At 50.1% G+C, this 26,111-nt stretch overlaps 1 protein-coding gene and 1 long non-coding RNA gene across 3 annotated transcripts; one reads left to right on the top strand and one right to left on the bottom strand.

Annotated features, from left to right (window-relative positions):
* Positions 1-2,289: 2,289 nt before the first annotated feature.
* LOC139800900 (uncharacterized) lies at positions 2,290-4,976 on the bottom strand. Of its 2 annotated transcripts, XR_011727996.1 has the most exons (4): positions 4,897-4,976; positions 4,498-4,625; positions 3,502-3,545; positions 2,290-3,398 (listed from the first exon to the last, which is right to left on the bottom strand). It is a non-coding gene; the product is annotated as an uncharacterized lncRNA (long non-coding RNA). The 2 variants fall into 2 exon arrangements; XR_011727995.1 differs by having other exon boundaries at positions 2,290-3,545.
* Positions 4,977-11,042: 6,066 nt separating this feature from the next.
* OAZ2 (ornithine decarboxylase antizyme 2) lies at positions 11,043-24,676 on the top strand. Its single transcript, XM_071754504.1, is given in 6 exon segments — positions 11,043-11,161; positions 14,425-14,500; positions 14,502-14,582; positions 19,708-19,883; positions 22,061-22,146; positions 23,877-24,676. Coding segments are annotated over 6 exon segments (573 nt in total). The 5' UTR covers positions 11,043-11,141; the 3' UTR covers positions 24,011-24,676.
* Positions 24,677-26,111: the final 1,435 nt, after the last annotated feature.

The raw sequence follows: 26,111 nt of genomic DNA, 5'->3' as shown, positions 1-26,111 counted from the left end.
CAGCTCTGCATTCCTTCAGCTCCAGCCCAACAGTATTTATTTCAGCTCTAGCCCCCTCCCCACACTCTTGATTCCAGCTCCTACCTTGCACTCTTCATTCCAGCTCTGAGGTGTCTCAGCTCCAGCTCCAGCGTTTCAGTCCCAGCTCTGTGCCATGTCAGCCCCCTTCCCACGCCGTGGGTTTCAACTCCAGCCTTACAGGTTTTTATTCCAGCTCTTGCCGCAGTCCCACAGTCTTTACTACAGCCACAGAATCTCTCTCAGCTCCAGCTACTGCCCTGCAGTGTTTATTCCAGTTCTAACCAAGCCCCACAGTACTTATTCCAGACCCAGGACTATTCTCCCCTCACAGGTTTTATTCCAGCTCCACCCCGGACGGGTTTCTCCCAGCTCCGGCCCCAGCTCCGCTCCTGCTCGCTGCCTCCAGACGAAGCCGCTCCCGGCTCTGCCCCAGGGGGCTCACGGGGCAGCCCCCCAGCCAGGCAGCCCCGGGGCTCCAGGGCCCAGCGCTGGACACGCAGCACTTGGCTGTGCCGGGAACGCTGAGCCGGGTCTGTTCCCCCAGCACCCAGCCAGGGCCGGGACCCCGCAGCAGCCCCCGGGGAAGGGGGAGGCACCGCCCGCAGCCCCGAGTGATGGGGACAGGGGAGGGGGCAGCGCCCGCCCCACCGAACCTTCACTGCCTTTCTTTGCACTTTATTGTACTTCAGTCACTGTTTTACACGGTGTGTTTAATGATTCCAGAGAACAAGAACCCTCAACTCTAGCCCCGCTTCCCGGTTCCGCTCGCCAGTGCCCCTCGCCGCTCCTGCGACCCCGGGCGCCCCTCGGTCCGGACGAGCTCACGGAACCGCCGCGGCCCGGCCCCAGCAGGGAGCAGCCGGCAGGACGCGCCCCGCTCCCGCCCGTCCCAGCAGCGGCTCCCGCGGCCGCCGGCGCTGCCCAAAGCGTTCCCGGCCCCGCACAACCCCGCTCCCGGGACCGCAGCACCAACACTCGGTACCGCCCGCTTGCCCCATCTATAGGTCCCGCCCCTCCCGACGCCGCAGCCAATCGCCACCCGCAGCAACCCCGGCCCAGCCAATCCCGCCCCGACCATTCCCTCCGCCCCTTCCCTGTCCGGCCAATCCCGGCCCCTCATTGCGATCCGGGCCCAGGTCCCAACCAGCGATTTTAACCCACGGGTTTCGGTTCCTTACCCCGATAACGAAGACAAAAGGGGTTCCCGGCTTCAAACACTTGCTGTGAGGATAAAGAAACTCGCGGAAGCCTACGGCTCAGCTTACAGACTGCATCAGTGCTCGCCCAAACAAATATAACCCCGAATCCCAGGCTATGTGACTGTCCCATCGCCAGCCCTGCAGCAAGCCTGCTTGCTCCTGCACCGCCTGACCCTGCAAAGTCCCCCATCACTGGGACAGCAGACAGCGAAACACCGTGTGGCGGGGGGAAGATACAAGAATAAGAGGTGTCCATCGAGGGGAAGGACCCCAATCCATAGTGACCTTCCAACTGCTCCATCTGCCCCGATTGCCAGTGCACTCAACTCTTCGGTTTAGGGTGGGAGGAGGGAAAAAAAAAAAAAACAACCAAGAAAACCATCTGCACTGCTCAAAAGAAAATAAAGAGAAAAGCTACGGGGTTGTGGACAGGAGCAGCAGAACTACCTGGCACTGAATGTCCAGGGTAACTTTTTCCCCAAGGCTGAAGCAAGAGAATGCCACAGAACACATAATTTTTAACAGGAGCCTCTGACCATGTAGAAATGCCAACTGTTCTCTCATTCTTTTTATAGACCATGCAAAGCCCAAGAGGCCCGTGTCGCTGAACTTCATGCCCGGCAGGTGGGGATCTGCTCTTGGATTGCATTCAGCGACTCTTCAACACAAACTGAGCAGAAGGGAGACCTCACACACCCCCGTTCTGGGAGATTTCCCTCTCTCCTCCCCAAGGGGGAGTCTTTCTAGTTCACAAGTTGTTCATTCTGGCCTCAGCCGAGGAAACTACTCAGCTCTGAAACAACCAGTATGAGACCTTCAGTGTGATTATTCCTCAGAGGTACACAAAAGACATTTCTCTGCCCTTTTTGAAGCATTTCTTCTACCAGTTCAAAGGGAAAAAGTCTGGGTAGGTGAAAGTTGAGTAGTGACCTGATAACAACATATTTAAGAACAAAGATCAATTTCTAGATGCAGAAACACCACATAACCTGCTGAACAGAGCAAGTAACTGAAGATCCGTACTGTATCCTTCATTCCTTTGCTAAATAGTAAGACTCAAGAAGCACTGTGGTTTCACACATAATTTACTAGCAAAACATGACAGTCCATATACACTGAGATGTTAGGATTCAATGTTGGTTACTCAAGGCAATTACCTATTCCGGCCCACACTAATCGCAAAGCCATAGTCAGCCTTCTCTATCCCAGTTCTTCTGTACTCTTCAACTGTGACTTTTTTTTCCAGTAAAGAGGAATGCAATTTATTTTGCAGTCTTTAATTCACCCCCCATTTTCAGAGACGACCCTTCCTCCTACAGCTGATGTGTGACAGGAGCAGTGGCCGCGTGCCTGGTTTAGGCTGGCAGACATCACATCAGGCACTGGGATCACTGGGGTTGCTATGAGCCTATGGACTTGGGAAAAGCTGGCTAAGCAGTACTTACTCTTCACACCCATCAGAGGAATGTGGTCATAATAAAATGGAACTGCAGGGGCTTCAGATACAACATTGTGTAAGAAAGCAATTGGCTCATCTGGAAGAATGTACAAGCAAGTACCATGAGAGAAGGAAACTATCCATAGTGAAAGACGATTCAGACTCAGGTCTGTAAGGTCTGTGGAGAGGCTGTGTACAGCTTTTTGTACCATACACAACGAGTTGTTTAGAGACCCTAAATGTAGCTAAACTAAGTGGAAGACCTTAAGGAAGGCAAAGATAGTATTTACTTTAAACCAAACGAATTTGAGTAACTCACCCTCAGTCTCTTACAGATGAAACTGCTGCTATTCACATGCAAACTGCAAGACCTGCATGCCAAAGTAGTCTCAGCAGGATGGCACCAACCCTTTTCTCATGATAAAGCTTTAGAAGGCTATTTAGAAGAGCATCAGCAATCACATCCACTCACCTTTGCTTGTGGGTCGGAAGAAAGGGGCTATGACAGCAGTGCCACCAGCACCTATGGCTGCTGCATGTCTTTCCTATAAAAGAGAGAATGGAAAGAACCTGAAGGCACATCAGCTACATGTGTACTACACACAGAGTGAAAAGGAAACTTATTATATGCACACCAGCTCCTGGGACTCCAGCAGACTCCATGTTCCTACACGAACCATCATACGATGCAATCTGCAGAAGAACTTGGGAAGGTTTCAGGGATGATGAAAAATTTCAGTCTGATGAAAAACATCCAAAATTACTTGCTTCAGACCAGGAGCTACAGCACAAGACCCTTGCTGGGCTAGATTACACCCAAAAGGGATCTGAACCTGTGCTGACCTGACATGCAAACATGCAGGGAAGATGCTGATAGTGGCAAGAAGCTGGTGGTGGAAAAAAGAAAAAACATTTGCAAATACGAATCACATGTCACTCTTTGCGGTTGTATTTGCAAGGCTGTCAGGATGAAAAAATTTTAGCATTTTATTAGAAAATTAAAATTAAGACATTAAGGATTTCAGGGGAAGCTGGGAAAAGGAAAGGATACCAAAAAATATCTTTGCTTAATCCTATTGCTACCAGAAGATGTCAACTTCACAGCAGCACCTTTAACTGCCTGTCTGCTCCTGCCAAGGCAATGTCCCAGCTTCTAGTTCACCAGTCCCATTTTTGTGTTTCTCCTTTCTATCCCTACAGTCTGTGAGCCTTCACCTCATTTTATTTCTGCCCACTATCCTTCTCACCCCAAACACCTCCTCCTCTCTACATCCTCTGATGTAGTAACTGAGGCAGCAGCAAATGACACAAGACTGACTGGTCTGAGAGATAGAGACTGGACCTGTAACTAGACAGACACCTGCAAATCTGGGTGGAATTCCTTATTCTACCACTTAGACTTTGCACCTTTAGGGAAGAAACAAAACACTTTACACCTCAGCTTCCCTCATATCAAATCATTTAATAAGTTTAAAGGTTCAGAAATGGCCATAGGGGCATAAATAGGCAGACTTCTCTTTATTTCTATTTCTTCCCAGAAACAAGTGAAGAGCACAGCCCTTTAGTGTGTGTGTGTTGTGTTGCCCCCCCCCCCCCCTCCCAATCCCAAGCCCTTTTTTTTGTCTCTTTACCACTCAATGTATCACAGAAAAATACTCTTAAAAACCCTCTAAGCAGCAGAAAGGGGCACCAGCTAACTGGCAGTCACAACAATGCAGATTTCTATGGTAATGAAGGTAGGAAACAAAGCTCCACAAAAGAAGCCACTGGCAGATGTGGCTTTGCATGTCCATCTCACACACAAGATCTGGAATTCCCGGTTCTCTCTCAGTTACTCACTTGTCTTTTCCTTGGTACATCCATCCTTCTGCCAGCTGCTCCCTCTACTGGATGTTAAGGAACAGTCCCTCTCCTGTTCAGTCACTGTTTCACACTTGCTGAGGCCTGGCTTACACGCTTTGGTTTTACTGGAGACAAGAACTAACACTTTTAATAAAATTAAACAACTAATTTTAAGGTAGCAATGGTCCACACCAGCATCTGAACAGGGACTGCAGTATTACCACCACTAAATGCTTGTGTCAGAAACCTGGGAGTTTCCGACACAGCAGCACTGGGTGGGCAGAGGCAGCTGCTGACCCCCCAGCACCTCCTCCCCAGCAGACCCTCCACTTTAAGGTAACAGCAAGCAGTGTGACTCTGACAACATGCCATGTTGTGACATAGGGTTATACTCACCCATCAGGAGTCACTGGAGTGCCAGCAGCACAGCAGCAGCTACAAGACCCTGTATGTTCTTCCCAGTTACCACTGAGCTCTTTGGAAATGAAAAATATTAAATATTACCATCTTTACTTAAGTGGTGTTTCAACTAATTTCATCTAAATGCAAAACTGGACAGGCAAAGCTTTTTTTTTTTTTTTTTTTTTTAAGCATCAAAATACTATCACTACTGTAAAACAAAATCTCATATGTTAAAAAAAATCAGCAATTTTTAAGATGAACTGTTTCAGCTCATCTTAAATTTCTGAGGGGAAGGGGAGTAGGATCTGCCTGGGGAAGGAGCAAGAGTGCTGTCAGGGGTCGTTGCCATCTTCTGAACAAGTCCAGAGCGAGTACCTGGCCTGATTCTGGCTGTGTTCAGGCAGCTCCATTCAATCCATCTTCACACAGGATCTAAGAGAAGCTGAGACAAGACACCCTAAAGGCACCTGTCCTCCAGGGACAGAGCTGCTTGTTCCTGGCTCACATGTGGATGACTAAAGAGAGGCGAAAGGATGCCTGCTGTGCCTGTATGAACTGGACAAGGGGATCAGAGATGTGCCAGAAAAGATGAGCTCATTGTAAAAAATAATTGAAAGAGTTTTTACAAAGATCAGTGCAAAGACCTGGGTAGATTCCAATGTGCAACAGGCCAGTAGCAAGACACACCATCTGTGTGCTCTTTCTTACCAGTTTGTCCTCAGATTTCTCCCTTTTCTGTTTTTTTCTCTCAGTACCACCCACCAGGCCCTGCGCTGGGAATCTTTGGCCATACCCTGGAGGATGAGCTACTCTGCAAACAGCTAAAGAAAAGAGCTCCAGTCCCAGAGGAGCAGGGATGACGCAGAGAAACAGCTACAGGCAGGCCTCCTTCACAGGAAGCAGAGGCAGGGAAACACAGCAGCTTTATTTTGGCCACCAAAGAGGTGACCTCCTGAGTTCACCCCCACTGGGAGTGCGCTGCTCCGGCAGGCACAGGTTGCTGCTGCCTCCTGGCTGACACAGACTCATCCTCATGCCTCAACCTCACACCTACATCTTCCTGATGTTGCTGTAGACTCTCTAGTTCATGGATTACTTTTTCCATCGCACCCTATTCCCTATTACGCCAGGAGATCATGGGCTGAGGGACCATCTCGATTCCAGTGTTTGCCAGTAAAACCTTCCTGAGTCTCCAGGGCAACCCATCCCAAGACCCCATGCATAGAGTGAGAGTAGGTTCATTAGGGCTTTGTGCTGGCTTCTGTAGTTATGTCTCACTCCATGGCTGTCCCATCGATCCCAGCAGAGCCCTCCCTAGTGTCTGTAAAAGTGTTGGGCCTGGCCCAGAGCATCATCCTGGAGCACAGGGCTCATCAGTGACACACAACTCCATGACAAACCCATCTCATGCTGGGCTGCCATATCACACCACTAGCTCTCATCTTCCTGCCACCATCCAGCTTCTCATCCCACCCCAAAACACCCCAAATTTGTGCAGCATAGGAACAGCTTCACTTGGTGCCAATCTCCCCAGCATGAAGAGGGATGATGCCTCTTCAGAGCACAGCAAGGGGAAGTCATTGCTTGCCATTTCTGTCTTCTTTCTTTTGCCCATACCCAGTCTGATGCTCAGTGTGCTCTGAAACAAGATGTTCCTTGACCTTTTTTTCTCTCATCACTAATTCACACAAAGCACATTTTCAACTCAGCTCATGCATGAACTGTGCACTGGCACTGCTTAATGGCTAAATAACAAATTCTGACAAAACTCATTAAAAAGGAAAGCCACTGATTTCAGCAAAGTGCCTTAAATCTGCCCCTCAGCTCCAAGTGGGTCTGCCAAGGAATCTACTCATCCCATTGGAAATACAAAGGAGCAGCAGAAAAATGTCAGCACAGCCTGGAAGGAACCTTTCCCTTTGTTACAGATGTGAGGGAAACAGAAGACAATAACCAATTTGACAGTTTAAACAATGAAAATCCACCTCTCAGGTGCACACTCACATGAAACCCTCAAGACATGGTTCCAGCTTCCTGTCTGCACAGATGGACTGGCTTTAGGGGATTCATGCACAGCTCATCCAGAAACACAGGCAACCAAAATCCTGGGAACACTTCTGGTGCTGCTTCGGCAGTACCAGGATATAGACATGTTGGCAGAGGAAAGCCAAGCTGGCAGCTTGGCTGGGAGGGCTGAGGTATGAAAACAAAATTCCTCGGCAGTGTTCATTTTTATTTTTCCCCTAGGAAAACAAGAGCCCCATGCTATTAAAAAAAAAAAAAAAAGCAGCCACAGAACAGGGGATGAAAAGGTTGCTGGTGAAAACACAATTACATTCCCAGAGAGGTGTACAGCCCAAGAAAGTTCTGAATGACACGGGTCTTAAGATGTTTTTAACTAACTGCAGGGTATTAATTACATATAAAGCTCCCAAAGTTTTTCTATCTTTATTTTGAAACCCCTGTTTGGAAGTCTTTTGCTTTCAGCAACACCTTTCAAACACAAGCTGCTGTAGGCACCGAGGAGCTGCTTCTGGATGGGCATGGCATCCATCAGCCACTCCAGCACTTTGCTCCAGTGGGAAGGCCACAGCTGAGGGACAGGTCTGCAGTACTGGCTGGGGGAAAAGGAACAAGGAAGGACTACAGCATGGTTAAAAGCCTCTGCAAAGCACTGTTTTCCTTATCTGAGCAGAGATTTCACTGTGAGGTCAGTGAGAACCCCTGAGAGGGCATTGCCATGGAGCTGACCAAGAAGGTGACCTTGCTGCTGGCTATTTCTCACACAGAGGCCAAGGCAGTGTGGCCAGGACTGCAGCCAAGGAAGAGCACAGAGCAAGTGTCGGAGGGCCATCCCCTCCCACAGAGACTCTGCTTTTCTCTGTGGCCCCAAACATCTGGGCAGCATCTCTGCTGTCAGTCCTGTGTACAAGAAAGCTGTGACCAAGTGACTGTCCTCCTGCAATCTGGTCCTTGCCTGTGTCCATCTTGTGTCTTCTCTAAGGGCAGGCACAGACAAGCTCTGTGCTCCTGTTCCCCAGCTGAGGAAAACCACATCACTTCTCTCAAGTTTGTTTGAAAGTGTGAAGAGCTACAAAGTCCACAATTATTCACAATAATTGAGAATAACCAAAGCAATGCCCAACTAATGTTTGCGAGCCTCTAAAATAGATGTCATCTATTTCTGTAGTAGCATCTCACCCCATGGCTGTCCCATCAATCCCAGCAGAGCACTCTCTAGTGTCTGCAAAGGTGTTGGGCCTGGCCCAGAGCATCATCCTGGAGCCCAGGACTCATCAGGGTTACAGATGTCATCTGTTCTGCATTTAGAATTTGAGATAATCAGTTCCCAAAGCCAGTGGAACAAACAGCAGGGATACTCAGAGGTGCCCTTCCTACCTTAGTCTGGTTGTAACAAAAAAACCCAAAAAACCCAACCCAAACCAACCAATCAAAACAAAGCAAAACCACACACAAAAAAACACTGCACAAAAAAACAAAACAAAAAACCAAGAAAACCACAAAACAACATCAAAAAAATATGGAGCAACAGCACTTCCCACTGCCAAAACCCCAGGCAGGGTAATAAAAGCGTTTCCAGACCAGGAGAGGACACAGCAGGAATGATTTTGCAAAGGATCAAGGCAGCACCAGCAGAGCTGGAGTGTAGCAGGAAGGGCTGGAGCTCTGCTGGGCAGCCTCCCAGGAGCCCAGCTACAACCAGGCATGGGGCTCTGGGAACCTGCCTGCAAACAGCTTTTGTCTGAGAAATAAAAAAGGACAGAAGGGTGACAGTTCAGCTGGGAGAAGCCTGCCCAGAATATGGCACAGCAGCTCCCTGTGTGGGGAACGGCCTCGCATGGCCAAGAAAAGCACAAAAAAAAAAAACAAAACACCCGCTGGACTCTGCTGGCAGCAACAACCCGGTGACACCGTGACCTGGTAACCTTGCTCAGCTCCACAGGGCACCACTGTGCCACCCCAAAACCACAGCACAGCAGAACTTCTCCTTGCCAAAATCCGGCAGCAACGGGGAGCCCCTGTTACTCCAAGCAAGATTATCTTTCACCTTCCCTCCTTCGCACACAGAGGCAAAAAGCCCCATGTGGGGTGCTCCCACAGTAATGAGAGGGGGGGTATCAGTGACACGGCTTGGAGCCCCCTGGCTATCAGCGTGTCCCCTAGAGCACCCACCAGAGCTGGAATCTAGGTGTCCCCTAGAGCACCCACCACCCTCCCCACAGACAGAGACAACCAAACCAGCAGCCCCTCAGCAAAGCACTTTAAGTAAGAGCCATGAGAAGCAACCAGAGACCTTGTGCTTCACAAACTTCTCTCGGCATGGATAGGGATGGAGAACGACACACACACACACACACAAAAAAAAAAAAAAAAACAAAAAAACAAACACCTTCCCAGGGGATACAAAAATAATACCATGTAAATTCCAGCTCCCCCAACAACAATCGCCTGAGAAGCCAGCACTGTGGGAAAGTCTCAGCTCGCTTTTCCTGGGTATTATAAATAGAATTATGGCTGCAAGCAGAGCTTTAAATGCAGAGGAAGGGGGAAAAGGCCACTTAATGTGCTCTGTTTGAACTCAGGCTCTGGCCAGCATCCAGCTTTCTGCAGAACAGCCGGCTGCTTCCTGACAGTCGTTGCACTGGGAACCTGGAAGTCCAGGCCATGGGCTGCCTGTCAGATCCCAGAGCCCTTGGGCACCTTGGGCTTCTACATCTGTCACCCAGGAGCATGCTCTGCTCCCCTCCAGGGCCAGCCCTGTGCTCACCCATGTGCTGCAAGCACCAGCAGCCAGCATGAGGCCGGGCACACGGGTAGATGTGAGACTTGCCCAAGACCCCAGCTTGAGGGCTTCCATCTGAAAGGTTTTGAGAGCTTCTTACCCAGTCAGCTGCTTTGTTGAGAAGTCCGTGTGAAGGTTTCCATTGTCTGCCAAGCTCTGTGGGGATGAACTCCACAGGTCACACTGTCCTGCTCTCCAGGCAGTCTCTGCCCAGGTGACTGTCACTGCCTGCTCCTTTGGGGTACCCTGCTCATCACAAGCTCTGCTTGGCATCCTTGGACCTGGGGAAAGAGGGGGAAAGGGGTGGGAAGGAGGGGGGGAAGGATGGGGGAAGAGGGAAGGGAAGGGAGGGAGGGGAGGGGAGGGGAGGGGAGGGGAGGGTGAGAAGGGGAGGGGAGGGGGGGGAAGAAGGGGGGAAGAAGAGGGGGAGGAGAGAGGGGGGAGAGAGAGGAGGGAGGGGAGGGGAGGAGAAGGGAGGGTGAGAAGGGGAGGGGAGGGGGGGGGAAGAAGGGGGGGAAGAAGAGGAGGAGGAGAGAGGGGGGGAGAGAGAGGAGGGGAGGGGAGGGGAGGGGAGGGGAGGGGAGGGGAGGGGAGGGGAGGGGAGGGGAAGGGAGGGGAGGGGCGGGGAGGGGAGGGGAGGGGAGGAGAAGGGAGGGTGAGAAGGGGAGGGGGGGGGGGAAGAAGGGGGAAGAAGAGGGGGAGGAGAGGGGGGGAGAGGGGGAGAGGGGGGGGAGAGGGGGGGAGAGGGGGAGAGGGGGAGAGGGGGAGAGAGGGAGAGAGGAGAGGGGGAGAGAGGGAGAGGGGGAGGGGGGGAGAGGAGGGAGGGGGGGAAGAGGGGGGAAGAGGGGGGGAGGGGGGGGAGGGGGAGAGGGGGAGAGGGGGAGAGGGGGGAGAGGGGGGGAGAGGGGGGGAGAGGGGGGAGAGGGGGGGGAGAGGGGGGGAGAGGGGGGGGTGAGAGGGGGGGGAGGGGGGGGGGAGGGGGGGAGGAGGGGGGAGGAGGGGGGGAGGAGGGGGGGGGAGGGGGGAGGAGAGGGGGGGGAGAGGGGGGGGGGAAAGGAAGGGGGGGGGAAGGAAGGGGGGGGGAAGGAGCACTCTGCGCCTGCGCGGCGTGCGGGCGTGCGCGGCGTGCGGCTTTGTTTGGGGCGGCGGTTTCCCAGGGTGCCCGGCGCGGGGCGTGCGGGGGGAGGGGGAAGGGGGCAGGGGCGGGGGCGGGCGGGGCGTGGGGCGGGGGCGGGGCCGTGGGGGGGTCAGTCGGAGCGCGGCGGCGGGAGTGGAGAGGAGGGAGGGAGAGAGAGGGAGGGAGCAAGGAAGGGAGGAAGCGAGGAAGCGAGGAAAAGGAAAAGGAAAAGGAAGGAGGAGGAGGAAGAGGAAGAGGAAGGAAAAGGAACGAAGAAAACGAAGAGCGCAGCCGGAGGCCAGCCCTAGCAAGCCGAGAATGATAAACACACAGGACAGGTGCGGAGAATGGGGAGGGGGCTTATGCTGTCCAGCGACGTCGGGCTTTGCTCACCCATTGCCGCGGCCTCCATCGCCCCTCCGGAGCGGCGGCTGAGCCTGGGGTGCGGGTAGGGGGGAGGCTGGGGGGTGAACCTCTCATCATTCCCCCTCCCTTCCCCCTCCTTTTTTCCTTCTGATCTCCCTTATGTCCCCCTGCATCTCCTCCCGTCCCCCGTCCTTCTCTGTGGGGGCAGCCCCCCGGACGGGTGTCTGGGGTCCGGGGCACTGGAGTGGGGCAGCCCCTCAGCAGCGAGTGTCTGAACACTCTTTTAGTACTAAACAAACATCAAGGAGGATTTGTGCCCGCCCTTCCCCACGCATCCCTAAGGAAAGGTGATTTTTCCTGGCAGGTTGGTTATCATCGGGTGTGAACTTACATGATTTGTGGGGCATTTTTCACAGCTGGCCAAATTGTCTTGTGTGTCTGTTCCTTGTTTAGAGTCTCAAAAGTGTCATTTCCTGAGCGTCTATGGCACAGCGTAGATAAAGGCCCAGAGGGTGTGTATAAAACAGTCCAGGTTCTTGGCTGTGGATACTTGAGCTCCACAGTGTTCACCAGACGGTCATTTCAAGTTGCTTTTCAAATCGGGTATTCCTTAGTATATGGCTTGCAGTGCCTGGCAGCACAAGACTTCATTATTATGGGTGCTACTGTTTCTTCAGAGCCTGTTTTAAAAAGGAGAGGTAAAGAAAACAAACAACCCTTTCATTTCTCTTAATGCCACAGGAGTTGTGTGGATCTTCCATCCATCAGGCGCAAGGGCTCAGTGCAAATAAACCCCCCCCCCCCCAAACGGAGAAAACTTGAAGCTTTCAGGACCCCAGGCTGCTGGTTCTGGACTGACAGCAGTGGAGGCCTGGAGCTTCAGGTGGTGTTGAAGAGCACCCGGGACAGGGTTCAAAAGTTGAGGAGTTTTGTCCTTCGCACTTCCCAGGACAGGGCACAGGATTAAGATGTCTGGGAGCTTAGTGAGTTAAAATTATACCCGCTGGCTGGAAACATACCCCTGCCTCCAGCTCCCATTTCGGGCAGGGCTTGGGCAAGAAGTTTTTGCTTGGGAGTTTCTTCAGAGGAAGAAAGGCCCTTGGTGATCCAAATGCTTAGGTGTAAGTGCCTGTTTAAATCTTAGCCTCAACCGTGCTGCTGGAAAGCAGCTTCTCAAAAGAAGGGAGAGGCTGGAAGGGAGCACAAGCCCAATTTTTAAGCTGTAAACCTTCCCCTGGGGAGCAGAAGTGCAGTGGGCAGCTCACACGTGGGTGCATCAAAGGATCAGATTTTGTTGGGTGCTTGCACAAACTTCTTCCCAGGGTGCAAACGTGCATCTGGAGGAGCAAACCCCCTTTTAATCTGTGCTCTCCCCACGTGGGCCTGCTGCCCAGCCTGTGCTGCTCTGGGGACCCTGGCTGGCCGTGCTGTTGAGTTTTGGGGGAGGAGAGCCATGGGGTGCAGGCCTGGGCCAGGAGAAGCCCCAGTACTGCCCACAGGGCTCGGCCACTGAAGGGGTCTTGTGTTTGACTTCTGCGTGTGCCAGAGGAAGCAAAACTGGGAAGTGTCTCAAACTGCTTTGCATGAAAACTGCTGCCTCTCTTTTATTTTTTTCCCACAACTACACTTCATTATCCAGCTTCTTGATGCCTTGGCTGCAAGTTGGCGAGAGCTATCAATAGTACATTGTGGACTTGGGGGGGGGGGGTAAGGGAGGAGGGAAGGGAATAACAAAGCTGCCAGCAGCTTTCTGGGGGTGGGGAACTGCACAGCAAAGTGCTTTGTCATGCCTCTCCACATCCACTACGAGTGAATACACACTGGTCCATTGATAGCCCCAGCCATGCCGTGAGGAGGGACTGTATGAACACCAAAGGCTACTCAGCTTGTGTGCCCAGAGACATCCTCAGTGCAACTGCAGAATACTTTGTCGTGGTGCTTTTAAAGTTCTCCCAGCAGTGTCTGCTGTAGCCCATGGCACATGGGAATGCTGCTCCACAGCCTAGTCTCACCAACCTGCAGGAGAAAATAAGTGGAGGAAGAATGTTTGTGTTTCCTGCAAAGATTATTTTGGTTTGAGAGGGACAAGCCAAGTTCTTAACCATTTCTGCCTATGTCATAACTGTATTTGCAGGTTGTTTTCTGGCAGGCAGAAATGCTGAATTTCAGGCATTTGTGGTCTGATCTATGTTCCAGCATGCTGTGCATGTAGCTCTGCACTTTGTCTTTGGATGCTGAAGCTCGCTCCCTCATGGTGGGGGATTAGAGTGGTAAAACACTGTTTTGGGAACTGCTCAAGTGAGAAATTTTAGGACAGACAGTAAACTGTCAGTACGTCTATACACAGCCCTGTTTCTCACTAACGGCTGATGGAAAACCCTCATGTTTCTCTTCATTTTGGTGGTGTTTGCACAGCCTTGTGCTGGCAAGTTCCATGATGGGAACGCTGTGGAGGGACTGGTTCCTCTGCCTGGCTTTTCCAGGCTTTGTTAGACGAATATCAGTGCTGTGCCCTGCCTCAGCAAAGAGCTTTTGTGGTACTGATAAAAGGAGCAGTGCTCCAAAAGCAAAATAATTTGCTTTCATGAAGCTCCTAAAAGCCAAGGCAGATAGATATTAAAGCCTATGCTCAAACTGATCCTACAAGACTGTGTGTAGGACATCCAAAGAAGCAGGAACTGCAAGGAAAACTTATTTTATTGCTCTTAAGAGTAGATCTGTGGGGTCAGCTTGTAATTCTTTAGGTTGGGGTGAGGGATGCTTTTATGATGTTTTAATTTACATGTCAAAATGTCAATTTGGGCACTGCGAAGCGTGTTGAAAATATCTGAAGAACCAGTACTCCTCCTCGTTTTGAAAATCTGAAACTTAAACCTCCTCCTTCTGGGTCCTGTTGATCTATTTGTAGATATTTGTCTATATAAAATGTGTGCTCATCTGGTCACGCGTTTCCAGCCATCTGCTGTTGGCAGCTTTCCAGGCGTCCCTTATTAGCATGAGGTTGCTCAGCACTCTTCGGGTTCTTGGCTCTAAAGCCCCTCCTCTGTTTCTAACAAAACGCTGCCGGTTCCTGACATGCCCCGGGCACTGAGTGGTTTTAATGCCCGTGCCCAGGCGCTAAAGCCCTGGTAGCTGCCTCTGAGCTGCTGCGGAGGCTTGGGGTCAGCAGGAGCTGTGACACCTGAAATATGATCCTTGCTCGTGTAACCTGGTGTTCTCTCTCTTTCTCTTGCAGTAGTATTTTACCTTTGAGTAACTGTCCCCAGCTGCAGTGCTGCAGGCACATTGTTCCAGGGCCTCTGTGGTGCTCCTGATGCCCCTCACCCACTGTCGAAGATCCCCGGTGGGCGAGGGGGTGGCAGGGATCCTTCTCTTTCAGCTCTGATATATAAGGTGAGAAAGATCTGATGTCTCAATAACAACCTATACCTGTGTTGCAGCTGTATTTGTTTCCTTTTGCAGGCTAATGGGAATGAATGCAAATAACTCCAAGTCAGAGAAGTTAAGTTTTCAGCAGATTGCTGAGCTGCATGCAGAGCTCTCCTGCTTAAATATCACTGGTCTGTTAAGAAACAAGAGACCTTTTTCTCAAAGGGGGCAGCAAATGATTCTCCTGTTTTAGCTATTGTGAGCAGAGACAGCATTATCAAAGCATGAATCAACTTCTCAGATGTCTCGCAAAAAGAGGAAGTAGGAAGCAGAAAGGTGAAGTGCAGTGAGAGGAGGGTTGATAAGCTCCTTCCTGTGCCCTGCTCCAGAGGGTGAAGCTGTCAGGTCCTGGGAGCTGCCTGAACTGATGCACAGGGTAACTCCTGGTGTCACAGAAGGGTGAGGCAGCCTGGAACGTTTCTGGAGCACATGCATAGGATGAGGCAAGATCAGGAAGGCTTTTGTGTCTGCAGGCTTGCCCAGGAGCACGTGGATCTGCGTAGCTCTCAGCTTTTGGCCTTCTTCATTCTCCAGGACCTTTTCCTTGGTGTGAGGAGCTTTGGCTGCTCCTTTCTCTGGAGTACCTGGCACTCGTGCAGCTGTGTGTGGTGTTATGGTGGCACATATCTGTCTCTCTTCTGGGACAGGAGCTGCTTTTCCACAAGCCAGGGATTAAAGTCCTATCAGATGAGGCAGCCTAAATTTATGCTTAGTTTGCAAATTTGGCTGTGCAGCAAGGAGTGTTGTCATAGGCATTCGACTTGACTTTTAATTACCCTGTGTGTGGGAGGCACACAGACTCCAGATGATGAAAAGGGACCAGCCCTCTTGGGTCACAGCTACCAGAGTCTTCTCTGGAAATTCATGAGAGTCACAGACCTCATGGCTGCTTTCAGAGGAGGTTTTTTTTTTAATGCAGCCTTGGTGAATTTTTAGCATGTGCCTCACCCACCTCTCTGCAACCTCTTAGTAATAATATGACATCAGCTTAATGCTGTCAAGTTGAATTGTCACAGATGTTAGAGGGGGATGAAATCCACAGAGGTAGCAAAGAGCACAATGGAGTTCCTGACAGGGCTCAGGACAAGAAACAAATTCCCATGTGGGCGGGAGGAGATGAGAAATGGGGGACCCTGGCAATTGAAACTCCTGCAGGCCAGCATTGCCAAGCTTTGTGTACACACCAGGCAAGGTCCAAAGGCAGAACATGGACTCAGCATGGAAGAGATGCTGGTGGAAAGAACAACAATCTGGAGACTTGGAAGTGTTTGATTTCAGTGTGGCCGTGAATTCGCACAGAAGCTTTTTGGCAGTGGTGTGTAGGCAGGGGTTGCTGCCTGTGGGGATGTCATCTTGATAGCTGCATCCCAGAAATATGGATATAATTCTTTCTAGGTTGAATGCTGAAAAAATCCAGCAGAACCTGCCAGAAAATCAGCCCTGTCTGTAACAGCTGCCCCCAGCCCACTGGTGTGAAGTCCAGCAACAGATGAGAGTTACTGGGACTCTCTGCCCCTCTTAGTTGCCTGTTCTGCTCAGTGGGGCTGCAGTTAACAACAGGCTGAGCTTTTCAGCCTGACCTGGAAAGGCATCTGGATCCAAAAGCTTAAGTACTTTTTCCAGCTGTATCAGCTGTTCTGGTTGAAGGGGTGACATTCTGAACCAGCCTGCCTCCTTCGGGGCCTGCCACACAGTGCTCATGTACAGCAGTGCTATGAACTCAGCAGCTGGGGTTCCTGCAGTCGTTGGTATTTTTGTGTTTGGAGACTTAATTCTCAGCCCTTCATCAAGGGAGCTTTCCTTGAGCTGGGAACACAATGGGGGTCAGTGTCAGTGTTAGCCAGGATGGGCTTTGTGCAGGATGTGCTCTGGCTAGCAGGCTTGGCAGGAGGCTGCAGGTGTAGCCCATGCCAACACAGGCTGCTTGCAGGGGTTTCTCCCAGCTGCTCAGCCATGGGAGATCGTAACATCCTTTCTTCTTCTTACTCTGCCTACATGTAGGGGCCTTCCCCACCTGGGTCCTCCTCGGGACATCTGAGTGAGTGTAGCCGGGCTGGAAAATCTTGTGCTTGATGAATTTTAACCAAGTGGAAGCTGGTCCTTGTGGCTTTGCTTCACAGAAATGGAGACCAGGACTGGAGAGCTGGTGGTTTAGGCAGTTGTGCATAAAAGATAGCCTGGTGGGGTGGATTTTCCCCCCCCTTGATACTGTGGTTGGGGGATTTTGCAGGGGTGAACTAAAACCTAACATCTGTTGCATAAACAGGATTTTACTTTGAGCAGCTTCCAAAGAATTCTGGGCTGATGCTTCACAGGAACAGCTTCTGTCCCCAGCATCTCGCTGCCTCTGTTTTGATGCCTAGAAATGAAGTATCAGCTGCCCGAGATGGGCTGTGGAAACCTAAGTCCCTCTGAACCGGGGGAACTGGTTCTCTTAATCCTTGTGGTCGTGCTGCCTTTGGTTCGTGGGCTGTCGCATTAGGGAGCTTTTAAGGAGAAAAAGCCTTGCTGGGTTTGGAGTGCAGGGCATAACTTCTGGTGACAGAAGGGCTAAGCCAGAAGGCTTGGCAAGCTTTTCCTCCCCTATTGGCAGGCTCCTGCACAAATGTATGTGTGTGCCTCCCCCTCCAATGTGTCAATTCCAACCCGCTCTTCTCAACTTCCTCACCCTATTTTTGTTTTTGTGAAGTATAAGAAAAGAAGCATCCATGAGCATTCCTTGAGGGAAGGATCCCTTCTATAGCAGAGACACTTTCTGCACAGTCACAACTGTAAAAGGCCCCTATAAAGGCACTGGTGAAGGATGTGCATATAATCCCCTTGTGGGGTTTTTTGGTTTTTTTAAGACCCCTCCATAGTCCAGAGCTCTCTCTGGGCTCACATCTGATTCTCACTGCTGGCTCCACAGTGGCTTCAGCAGCAGCAGCAGCAGTCAGGATAAACTTGAGCAGCTGTCATTAGGTTTCTGGATGCAGTTTGCTTAAAACTAGTAAAGCCCGACAGCAGGCACAGCCACTAAAAGTTCTTTCAAACTTGACAACAAAACTTAATTCCTACAGGATATTTATACTGATGAAGTGTAAACTGTTTTCTAGCTAAGCTTTGTGGTCCTTAAAGAAACAGCAGCTTCCTCTGCTCTGGTTATCCAAGCCAGGCAGTTCCTGATTTGGATGTGGCATTACTTTGTCACCAGCATTAACATACTTGATGGCTTCTTCTTTGTCACAGCAGTGAAGCCAAGATGGTTCCATTTTAATACATGCATTGATAGGAATGAAAGCACTGGGACCCAGGCTTGAGGAGCCCAGAAAGACTCTGAGTTATGTTTTTGCTGAACCTCCCTTGCTGGTCTTTTGGAAGTGCTTACATCTTCATAGCTCAAAACACCTACAGGAAAACTTGGAAAGCACTGCTACTGAGGAGACTTCCACCCTCTTACTGGGCACCATTGGCCGCTGATGTGTTTCTACTGCTCTTCTTTTAAATGCTTCTTCACAGCAGATCCAAACTGGGAAGAGTTTGCTGTACTGGCTGTGTGTGTGTTATGGTAAGGGATGAGTACATGTCACTGCAAAGCATTTATTGAAACTTGTCTGGCAAGGTGCTGTCATTCTGCAGCAATGTCATTTGTTTCATTGTCAGTCCAGCTGATAGTCAGCAGATCAGAGCTGCTGAATTAACCACTCTCTTCACTTGAAATTCCCGGAGGCATTAGCTCACCTAATGAGCCAATGGAGTAAGCCATCTCCCACCCCACCTGATGCTGTTTAGGGGAGAGGGACACATGGCTCTCCCAAGCACGCCTGTGACTCAGGAATATGACATCCAATATCTGCTTCACTTCTGCCCTTCAGAGCTGTGCAGGTGACTGTAAAAGCAAGAGAATCAGAATGCACGAACTTGCAACCCAGCAGATGGGAACAGTTCAGCTTCTGCTGTAGCTGTGAACATTAACTCAGGAACCTAATGAATTTCTTCATCCTTTCATTGGGGCTCTTTGCAGTGAAATGTGGAAATAATTACTGGGCAAGCCAACTGCCTGCAAAAACTGTTGGGAAAAGGAATGGTGTTTGAACCACAAGATTGTTTTCTAGGAACTGCTGAGCTGAATGTGAGGCGGTCTGCATGCTTGGCATTCCCATTGGAGCACTATTGGAAAGGGATGTGTACATTTGTGGTCTCTGGAAAAGACCTCCTTATGATCTTCAAATCTGTGTAGCTTCTGTCTGCTTTGGGATACTCTCTATGCCATCTATTCTCCTCCCTTAAACCAGGAGGCAAACCACTGGCCATACCAGTTGGTTGTAAAATCTGGGAAGGCAGTTTGTGGTCATCCTGTAAACACTAGGACTTGGGGATTGAGGAGATTATGAGATTGGTTAGGCTGTGGCAGCAGATGCTCTTCCAGCTTGTCAGTTCAAGTTGTGCTTTTTGAAGGGCAATTCATGATCCACTCTTCAGAGATGTGGCTGGGACCTGCAGGGAGTGAATGGACTCTCACTACCCAGAACTTTCCTACAATGTAAATATGCAAAACTACATTCCCTTGAAAGTGAAAACATGACTAGAAAATCACTCTGAGATCCGTGTACTCAGAGTGTTGTGTCCCTGAGCCAGTGAAAGGGGAAGTGTAAAGTATAATGTTCTTAGTAAATCTGTAATACCACTTACTTGGCATTTGCTCTCTCTAGTTATACTGCCCTGGCTGTTTAGGATGTTGGACTTCACTTTTTTTGGTCTTTATTCTTCTGTTGGGTTAGAGTAAAAGCAAGATATTACAGGTAGCTCAGAACAAGAGCACTTAAACACTTGTTTAGAGCACTGAGACTCCAACCTGAGCTTGCAGCCAGCTGTGTGTACCCTCACAAGTCTTAAGGGGACAGATTTTAGCAATGGGCTGAAACTCTGGACACACACCAGTCCCTGAGGGCTGGGCCTTTGTCAGGAGGGCACTCTCACTGCTCACAGTCCCTCTGCATGCTCACTTAAGCACAGTCTCTTACATTTTTTGGGTCTACAGTCTCATGGATAGTTTCCTTTAACCCCAAAGCATATTCATTAGCTCTCTGCCCTTCCCTCCCCTGTGCAGGACGAGAAGATCACTGTTAACCAAGATGTCCCAGTGCACGAAGGGAAGCCTCACACTGTCCACTTCCAGTACAAGGTCACAGAGGTGAAGACCTCCTCCTGGGATGCAGTGCTCTCTAATCAGAGCCTCTTTGTGGAAATCCCTGATGGATTATTAGCTGATGGAAGCAAAGAAGGGTAAGCTGTGTACATGGCTTCACAGGGAGTGAGGCTTAGCTTATATGGGTGATGCAGTGTGTGAGGAGAATGGGCCAAACACATGGCAGCTCTGCTCTTGGTTTGTGTACAAGTATGCACTTGCACCCTCGTCTTCAGAGAACTGTCCTCCTGTTTGCCTTATATATTTTCTTCCCCCTTGCTGACTGTTCATAGAATCACAGAATCATCAAGGTTGGAAAAGACCTTCAAGATCATCAAGTCCAACTGCCAGCCCTACACCACTGTAACCACTAAACCATCTCCTGAAGCACCATATCTTCCCATTTTTTTAATACCCCCAGGGACAGTGATTCCACTACTTCCCTGGGCAGCCTGTTCTGCTGCTTTGCCACTCTTTGGGTGAAGAAATTTTTCCTGATACCCAGTCTGAACCTACCCTGGTGCAATTTGAACCCTTTTGCTCTTGCCCTATCACTAATCTCTAGGGAGAAGAGGCCAACACCTCACTCCAGCCTCCTTTCAGGTAGCTGTAGAGAGTAAAGTGTCCCCTCAGCCTCTTCTTCTCCAGGCTGAACAGCTCCAGCTCCATCAGCCTCACCTCATAGGACCTGTTCTCCAGACCCCTAGTCTAAACCCTAGTTTTTGATGGGTTACTGTTTTTTGAGTCTGTTTTTTCTAATGAAAAACAAGCCCTAAATGAACAGAGCGATTCTTTGCATACTTTGGTATGGAAAATCTACAAGCTTTTCTCCACTTTTTGTTCTGCTGGCCACTTGGGAAGCTTATTTTGGCAGGCATTTTCCTCTCTTTCAGGGAAAAAACCCACCTCTATTCTAGTGATGCTTTCCTTCTCATCAGTAGGTGGATCTGCTCTTGGAGCGCTGCCACGCAGGCGTGGGGCTCTGCCAAACTCTGTGATTTTTCTCTGCTGGCAGGATATGGTGGTGTTTTGTCCAGACAGCTCTGCTCGGGGAAGTTTGTGTAAACGCAGCTTCCAGAGCAGCTCCTTCCTGCCAAGTGCTTTGCCAGAGATCTCTGCTGGCTGGGAGTGCTGTAGAGTACATGAGACTTGACTGGATTCCTCTGCAGAGCCCTCTCAAGTCCTAAGTCTTCAAGTAGGCTTCATCCATAAATGACACAAGCTAATTAAGAAAAAAACATCTCTTTGGGCACCTTCAGCAAGTGCCAGTATTATTGCTGCCTCACATTTGCCTTGTATGACCAAGGTTTGTGCAGTTCTTCAGCCAGCCCCTGAGCCCTGTAGCTGTCCAAGCGCCTGCCCACCTGGGAGCAGGTTCTTCAGGAGGGTATTTACCTGCCTGTGTCATCCTGACTAAAAGGCAATTATGTCATATTTTTTTTAGCTAGGTACAACAGCCTAGTAGAGGCTATAATTAAAACAGTTCATTACCATATTAACAAAATCCTCCCAAATTTCATCTCGCACGCTGTGCTCCTGTCTGACTGACTGACTGCTGTCTCATTAGATGTTGACTGAAGCCCCATTTGGGACTGCTTTAGCAGCCTGTGTCCTAAACACTCCCAGGGCCAGCAGTGACAGCGATGGTTCTGCTGTGTTGATCCCTGGGGCTCAGAAATGGGTTAACCCAGCACTGACTCCATCAAGAGGTGGCAGGAATAATTGAGCTGGAAAGGCAGGAAGCCTGGACTCAGGGTGCAGCAGCTGTGCCATCCAGCTGATGTGTGCAGGGAACAGCTTTGCCTGTGTCCATGCTCCTTACCAGTCGTTGTCTCTCCTCTTCTGCCTGGTGTGAGATCTTTGCTTTTGCTTTTTTTCCTTCCCCAAAAGCACAAACCTTGCAGTTCCCCTCATGGATGTTGCCAGGAGAGACGATGGATGTAGCCTGGCTCCAGAGCAGCTGCAGTCTTCAGCTTCCTGCATCCGAAGGCTTCTGTACAAAATCCCTGGATAGTGGGGATGGGGTCTTGTGCATGCTGGCACGTGAGGACGGTGACCTGTTGGGTGATTTTGGGTGTGGGTGGCTCTTGGTTCTGCAGGGCAGGAGAGCAAAGCAGGAAGCCCATTGTTTCAGCACCCATTGTTTGCTGGAAGGGGTCTGTAAACAAGTCATCTTTCTGCCTAAAAACATCCAAACAGTTGACAATGCTCAGAGGCTTCCTCAGGACAGGACTTCCTATAGCTGATGTTCTTTTGTCTTCCTCCTCCTTGGCAGGTTATCAGCACTGTTGGAGTTTGCTGAAGAAAAAATGAAAGTAAACTATGTCTTTGTTTGCTTCAGGAAAAGCAGAGAAGATAGAGGTGAGAACTCGCTCCCGCTGTTAGGCTTGCTCCCTAGATATAAGTACTGAGGTTGCCCAAAAATGTGGTAATCCCAAGGCAGGGCTCCACAGGATGCTTCCTAGTGCAGTAAATATTACATGCATAATTCTTCTGTTGTGTTTACAAAGCAGAAATAGTTTATCTTGGAAAAGACAAGCCCTTTCTAGAGAGGGAGAGGGAGCCTCTTGGTTTCTCCAGTAGATTCCCAGCCATTAGATTATTACCAGTATTCTCATGCAGAAAGCTGCTTCTCGATGACTTGAAGTATTTTCTTGTCCAGAATGGGTTGATATTTCTCCTCTGGTAGGGAGTGAAGGTCTCCATTTGGCATCAGGCTTTTGTGATTTGAAGGGGAAAGCAGGGAGATGTTATTACAGAGGAGTCAAACACTTATAGCTCCTTGCCCTGATGTTCACCTGGATTTTGAAGATCTGGTTCTTTTGCCCTTCCTAGACTTACAGCTTAAGGCGGTTGCATTAGGATCTAAAGATAGATGTGTTGAATGAGTGATTACAGCATGGAAGGTGGAGATTTGTGGTGAGGTACCAAGCAATGGCTGTGTCACTTTAGATCTTACTAGATGCAGGCCCTAACCCCACACTCACCATGGCAGGAATGATTCAAACCTTAATTCTAATTTTACTCTGCTGTTTCACAAGATGTACTCTCTTCTCTGAAACAAAGTTTCAGAGCTAGGAGCTCTGAATTAGAGCTAAGCCATGCTGATCCCAGGAAGATGTCATCCCATGTTACGATGCCAGGAAGAGTTTTCAGATTAAGTTCTTGCTATAATGTCACCACCACCACCGCTTGCATAGGTGACCTCCACAATGGCTGGTTACAGAAGAGAGGTGATAAGGGGTGCTGTCTTTAAAAACAGGCTGTGTTGCTCTTGGACCTTGCATATTTGTGTTCTTGAGTGTTTCAGCTCCTGGGTCATTGTTTAAGCAGTTGAAATTCCAAGCTCTCTTGAAAATATACAGGAGCTTCTCTTCACAGCTTGAAGCTGATGTGGTAGAGATGAGATGCTGCGCCAGGGTAACTTCCACAGGTCACAGGGAAGTGATCACTTTAGGAACAAGTGACCATGTGTCCAGTCACTGTGTGATATAACCTCATCTGACTGAGACAAGGTGCTTGGGGGGCTTCTGGCCTGACCGGGCTCGAAATTTCTCTGTAACCCGTGGTGCCTTTCCTGGGGGACCACGCTGAGCTGTACTGAGCATCCACTGTGCTCCAGGTTCTCCTTGCAGAGACAGCAAACTTCTACTTAGGCCCTGAGTAAGTTGGTTCCTGTTTGCCGCCGTCTGACCCTCTGTCAGGGCTCAAAGGGCTCTGGGACCCATGGAGGTACAGAATAAAAACTGACGTGCTGCCGTGCACCCTGACAAAGCAGTTCTGTGTGGCTGGTGCAGGTAGTGACCAACCATTCCTGGTTCTGAGGGGACAGAAGAGACATGGCAGGATAAATATCGGATTAACCTGCTCTACAGCACAACTAAAACCTCCTTCACACTTAGGAGCAGCTGTGACGAGTGCAGGAAAAGACAAAACATCCTGTTCAAGAGGGTTATCAGGATAAAAATGTTTCCTGAGCAGGAAGCTCTGGGTGCACCCACAGAGGGTGATCAATGCAGGTTGTGGCTTATAGAGTGAGGCAGGTAGAGAGGCTGATTCCTGGTGGTAACAAATTTCCTTCTCTTTGGTAGCTCCACTCCTGAAGACATTCAGCTTTTTGGGCTTTGAAATCGTGAGGCCTGGTCACCCCTCTGTCCCATCGCGGCCAGATGTGATGTTCATGGTGTACCCCCTGGATCAGAACTCTTCCTCTGATGAAGAATAGCTGCAGCGGGGGACTCCAGTGTGACCTGAAAATGCTGTTGAGGGGAGAGAGGGTTATATCTCCTTTCTTGAGGAAAGGGAAAACAAGCTTCTGTCGGACTGCAACTGCATTTCTCATTGTTAGATTGGCCTGTGTATCCTCAGAGTTGACTATCTCATTGAAATGTGTTGCCTAGAGAACTATATATACACACATGTAATCACCAAATAGTAAATGGAAGAGGTTTCTGAACTGGCATAGGAGCTCCTGGTGTGTGGTGTGTTAGCCTGGAGGCACCAGGGCCCGTGCCCTGCCAGGGGAGCACAGCAGTAGATGCAGAATCAACTCCTTGACTCCCCTGAACCCACCTGGATCCTGTCCCCATCGCTGTGTTTGTCTGACACAACTACCTTCTTATTTTTCACTCACACTCTTTAAGTAGAAGGCATGGTTTGGGTGGTAGGTGCGTGGAGTTTAGCCTTTAACACTACATGAAAACCCCCATGTGTCTGCTTTGGGGCAAATGATGCTTTTTTAATTGGTCTAACATTTTTTTTTTTAAATTTTATTTAAAAAAACCCAAAACCAAACTTCTTGTGCTTTCAGCTTTTGTTCTAAGCAGTCTTAACTCTGTTCAGTGTTACCACTGCACTATCCCAGCATTCAATAAAAGGGGCATTCAAATAAGCAGCCCCAGCATTGTGAAGTTCATTTGAGAGGCACAGAGCCTCTGGTGGGCTGACCTTTGCACTTTCAGACAGTTGAGGGAGGGTTGGGAGCAACAACCCCCCCTCTAGGGGTTTCCTTACCTGCCTCTGGTACGATGGTGGTGATGATCCAAAGGAAGCTCCCCCCTTCAGCCCAAGGCCAGTGGCTGTCACTACACCCCTGATCTTTCTCTTCACCTTTGCAAAGAGGTGGTCCCAAGCCTGGAGACACGGAGTTAACAGCCGTAGCCAAACCAAAAGGGGTTGTGTCTGGTAGCAGCTGTGGTGGCGGCAACACCAGGGTGTTGGGAAGCTCATCCTGAGCAGGACCTTCCCAAGGGAGGGATACGGGCTGCAGTGCTGGCAGGAGCTGGCATTTCAACTCTGTCCTGGACAATGAGGCTGAGCTCCTGTCTCTGTGCCCTGTGGATGTCACCTGGCTGGCTCCCTGGGGAGGCTGCAGAAGGGTGTTTGTTTCTAAGCTGTGCCCTCAGCTCTCCCTGGCCTGGCTGCTTGCGAGTGGACTTGTCCTGTGTTTTGCTGTGGTTTCACCTGTGGAGGGTTTTGTTAAATGCTGAAGCCAAGCCATTCCATAGCCATCACAGTCAGTGGTTTCTGTCTGGGGGAGAGAGGTGGGGCTGGGATACAAGTTTGTGTGAATAAATCATCATAAAGTTTGTGTCTCTTTTTCCCTCCTTCCCCTCCAGTGAAAGGACTGGTAGCTTTTTTTCCCTTTTCAGGGAGACATTAAATCCAAAGTCAGGTTTAAAATTGGGCTGGTCTGTGCTGCTGGGGTCATCTCTGCCCCTGTGGCTCTGCACCAGGCCCTGACCTTGCTCCAGCTGCAGTACAGTGACAGAGGAGACCCTGCAGATATGTCCTTGTTAAATCCATGCTGAGTTCTAGGTTTTTGAAAGGCTGAATTTAATCCTTTCTTGTAGCCGGAGCTGCCCCTGGGCTGGCAAGTGCCTCTCTGGCTGTTTCTGCATGGGTCCGGCTGCCACCTGCCATTCCATGATGCTCATCTACAGGCACAGCCCTGCTGTGATGGGAACTACTTTGCTCCTTCCATAAAATGTTCTGGTAATGCATAAAGTTCTCATCATGGAAGCTGGGCATGAGGATGATCTCCTTAGCTCATTAACAAACTGCAGTTAGGGAGCTGTGCCAATGCATGAGCTCCTCTGACAACTACCAGCTTCTCCTGCCCTGGCTCCAGCAATTCAAAGTTTCAGCTCACCAGGTGTCTTCAGAAATATCCTTTTGAAAAACCTGAAAGTTGCTTCTGGTTCCTCTGGGTGCTGCCTCCTACAGAGGTCACCCCCATGGCAAGGGGGGGAAGAACCCAGCTCTGCCCTGTGGCACGAAGCCCCTGGCTGTGGCTTGCCTGATGTAGGGTGGGACCCTGGCAGGCC

The sequence above is a fragment of the Heliangelus exortis genome, chromosome 11 (assembly GCF_036169615.1).
Source record: "Heliangelus exortis chromosome 11, bHelExo1.hap1, whole genome shotgun sequence".
NCBI classification, from domain to species: domain Eukaryota; kingdom Metazoa; phylum Chordata; class Aves; order Apodiformes; family Trochilidae; genus Heliangelus; species Heliangelus exortis.
This window is presented reverse-complemented; position numbering and strand designations above follow the sequence as displayed.